The sequence below is a fragment of the Chrysochloris asiatica genome, unplaced genomic scaffold (assembly GCF_000296735.1).
Source record: "Chrysochloris asiatica unplaced genomic scaffold, ChrAsi1.0 scaffold00007, whole genome shotgun sequence".
Classification (NCBI taxonomy): domain Eukaryota; kingdom Metazoa; phylum Chordata; class Mammalia; order Afrosoricida; family Chrysochloridae; genus Chrysochloris; species Chrysochloris asiatica.
In genome coordinates, this window is record NW_006408525.1 from 19,488,219 (window position 1) to 19,491,247 (window position 3,029).

Below are 3,029 nucleotides of genomic sequence, written 5' to 3' on the forward strand. Positions count from 1 at the left end.
CAGCCAAGTATCTTAACATTATATCCTCCCTTTTACCCATTCAAACCATGCCTCAATCCCTGTATCCCAGAGCCCTGTTGTTCCAAGGTTGTGCATACATCATTATTTGCCTCTGTCCCACTTAGCCCATGCAAACCTGCCTAATTGTTTTCCCATCTGCTTTGTTCTTCCATTCCCCTCCCCCTTCTTGTGTATTGCCCTCCTCCCCAGCACCCAAACTATCCTGTGTCTATTCCCTGCCCTGTGCTCCACCTTCCCCTCCCTCTCCTCACCCCACCCCTCACATCACAGTAATCAGCAATGAATTCCCCCCTCCCCTTTAGTATGGGTTCTTTTTCTTAGTCTTTTACAGTAGTCATCCTATGCAGTATTTCTCCTTTGGTGACTGACCAATTTCACTCAACATAATGTCCTCAAGGTTTATCCACGTTATGTGGTGGCTTTCAGCTTCCTTGTTATTCTTCAAGGTAGCATAATATTCCATTGTGTGTATGTACCACAATTTGTTTATCCATTCTTCAGTTGATGGGCACTTCGGCTGTCTCCATCTTCATTTATTTTTATTACATTGCATGCATATAACATATTTTGCTTATTCATTTTTTGATGGATTATTTACTGAATTTTATTTAAAATAATTAAATGTAACCTTTGATAGCTACCAGAGCTTAAGATAAAGACATATATGTCTCGTATCTTTCTACGTTGAGCTCATATCTAAACAAGTATACTTATAATGAAGACTTTTTTCTAATCTCATATCTGAAAATTAAGATTTTTTTTCTCTAAGTTTTCTAATGTGTGTGATAGTATTATGGGAAACCAAAGTAAAGCAACCCTGTGTAGGGAGGGTTTCCAAGGAGCCACTAGTGGGTTTGAACCAACCTTGTTGTAGCAGTCCAGTACTGATCTTACAGGGCCACATCAGGACTCCATTGGTAGATTTAGTGAGTGACCAAAACCCTAAACCGAATCCCATTGCTGTGGAGTTCATTCCTATTGGAGCAGACTACCATATCTTTCTCAGGGGGAATGAGTGACAACAATCAAGAAAATAAAGGAAAACAAAAGATTCCGAGCCAGAACATTTTTCAGGTTTTCACTTGTCGAGAAAGGGCATTTGGGGCTCATACCAGCTGATGGACATTCCTAAGCCCCAGACATAAACACAAACAAGACAGCGTAAGAATAATGGTGGATGTGAGGTGAGGGTGAGAATGGGATACCGCACAGCCTGCAAATTCAGTTCTTCCTGACATTTCATGAGGCTTAATAGTTTCAACTTTGTCTGAGTTCAAAGGGTGGTCATTGTCAAACCCCTCTAAGTTTCTGCGGCTCTGTAGGTGAGAATAGTGTAAGAGCAGGCAGGGTTTTGTTCTGTTGTACATGGGGTCACTGTGAGGCAAAACCCAATAAAAACAAAAGGGAAAGGAAAAGGTAGGTCAAAAGTGGGAGACCAGTCACTAGTTCATAACTGGAGGAAGAGACTAGAAAGACCAAGTTTGTGGTATTTTATGAACTGGGAGGTGATTGATTCCTCATTAAACCATGTTTAATCTAATTCCTGCCCTTCCTCTCCCTATTCTTAGATGAGATCCGGTCAACGAACTCCTGAGTCACCTGCAGTGGGGAGAAAGGGTTTTGGGAGTGTCTCTCGTCCCTTTTAAGGAGGCTAGATTTGTCCAGGAAGCGATCCTTGACTGACTTAGGTGTTGTGTCATGCCCCACACGTGATGCTCTCCTAGGAGGTGGAGACCTCCCACATCATGGGACTTATTCATTCTAGTGACTCCACCCCTTCCCTCCTCAATTCTCCACTTCTTCGCTCAGCCTGCCCTTTAAATGTTGGGGAGGAGTGTGGCTCGAGACAGGAAATACCACTCTCCCAAGTTGGTAGTGAGAAGCCAAGAAATTTATGTGGCGTTAAAGCTTTATCCTTCTCCAGAATGTTTGGCACTTATTCTGTCTTAGACGCTCCTTAACCAGACAGACCCTACCCTAGTTAAGATCGTTTTCCCTCCTTTTCTGTTTTCTACTTTTCTCTGAGGCCAGAATTTTCTTAGTTTGAGTCCCAGCTTGTTCCAGTGCTAGTTGAGTGACCTTGAGTGAACCGTAACTTTTCTGGGCCTAGTTTTCCTCATCTCTGAACTAGGGATAAATATCTATTGAACGGCGCACATTCGGAGGCTCAAATGAGAAAGCGTTTCACGAGCCGTAAAAAGCAATAGAAATATTACTATGTCAATTCTGGACAGCGAGTCACTTTTCAAGAGCCCCTCCCTTTCCTTTAGGACCCACCCAGCAAATCCCGCCTCGCGCTGATAGTTCTCCCCACCCTGAGCTCCCACTCTTTCTCATTGGCAAGTGCACGATCTGCATGGCGCCGGATATAGACGCCACGGCTCTCTCCCACCGCCGCGCAAGATGACGTCTGACCCCGCCCCCAGCCGCGCCTGGGCTCCCGGAGGCCCCGCCCCTTGGGCTGACGCGACACCAGCCCCTCCCCACGGATGACGTGTGGCGCTCGCGGCCCAGCCGCTCAGGCAGTTGGTGCAGCGGCGGTTGGGGTGAGTGCGCTCACCCCACCCCTCCCCTCCTCCGGCCCCGGCCCCCACCCCAGCGGGCGCAGCCCCAGCTCCTGCCGGGCCCGTCCCGTACGGGCCCGCGCCGCCCCTTCAGCCGGCGACGCCCCGGGTTGCCAGCCCGCCCGCCACCATGGAGCTGGAGGACGGTGTGGTGTACCAGGAGGAGCCCGGCGGCTCCGGGGCCGTGATGTCGGAACGAGTGTCCGGCCTGGCCGGCTCCATCTACCGCGAGTTCGAGCGGCTCATCGGGCGCTACGACGAGGAGGTGGTCAAGGAGCTGATGCCGCTGGTGGTGGCCGTGCTGGAGAATCTGGACTCGGTGTTCGCGCAGGACCAAGAGCACCAGGTGGAGCTGGAGCTCCTGCGGGACGACAACGAGCAGCTCATCACCCAGTACGAGCGGGAGAAGGCGCTGCGCAAGCATGCCGAGGAGGTGAGGCCGGC

At 49.6% G+C, this 3,029-nt stretch overlaps 1 protein-coding gene across 3 annotated transcripts in view; it reads left to right on the top strand.

Moving 5' to 3' along the window:
- Positions 1 to 2,648: 2,648 nt before the first annotated feature.
- Positions 2,649 to 3,029, top strand: part of SPAG9 (sperm associated antigen 9) — a 177,761-nt gene continuing 177,380 nt past the window's right edge. For all 3 annotated transcript variants that reach the window (XM_006832421.1, XM_006832420.1, XM_006832422.1), the window contains exon 1: positions 2,649 to 3,018. In XM_006832421.1, coding sequence (XP_006832484.1) covers positions 2,716 to 3,018 — 303 coding nt within the window. In that variant the 5' untranslated portion in view covers positions 2,649 to 2,715. The remainder of the gene's footprint in view (positions 3,019 to 3,029) is intronic.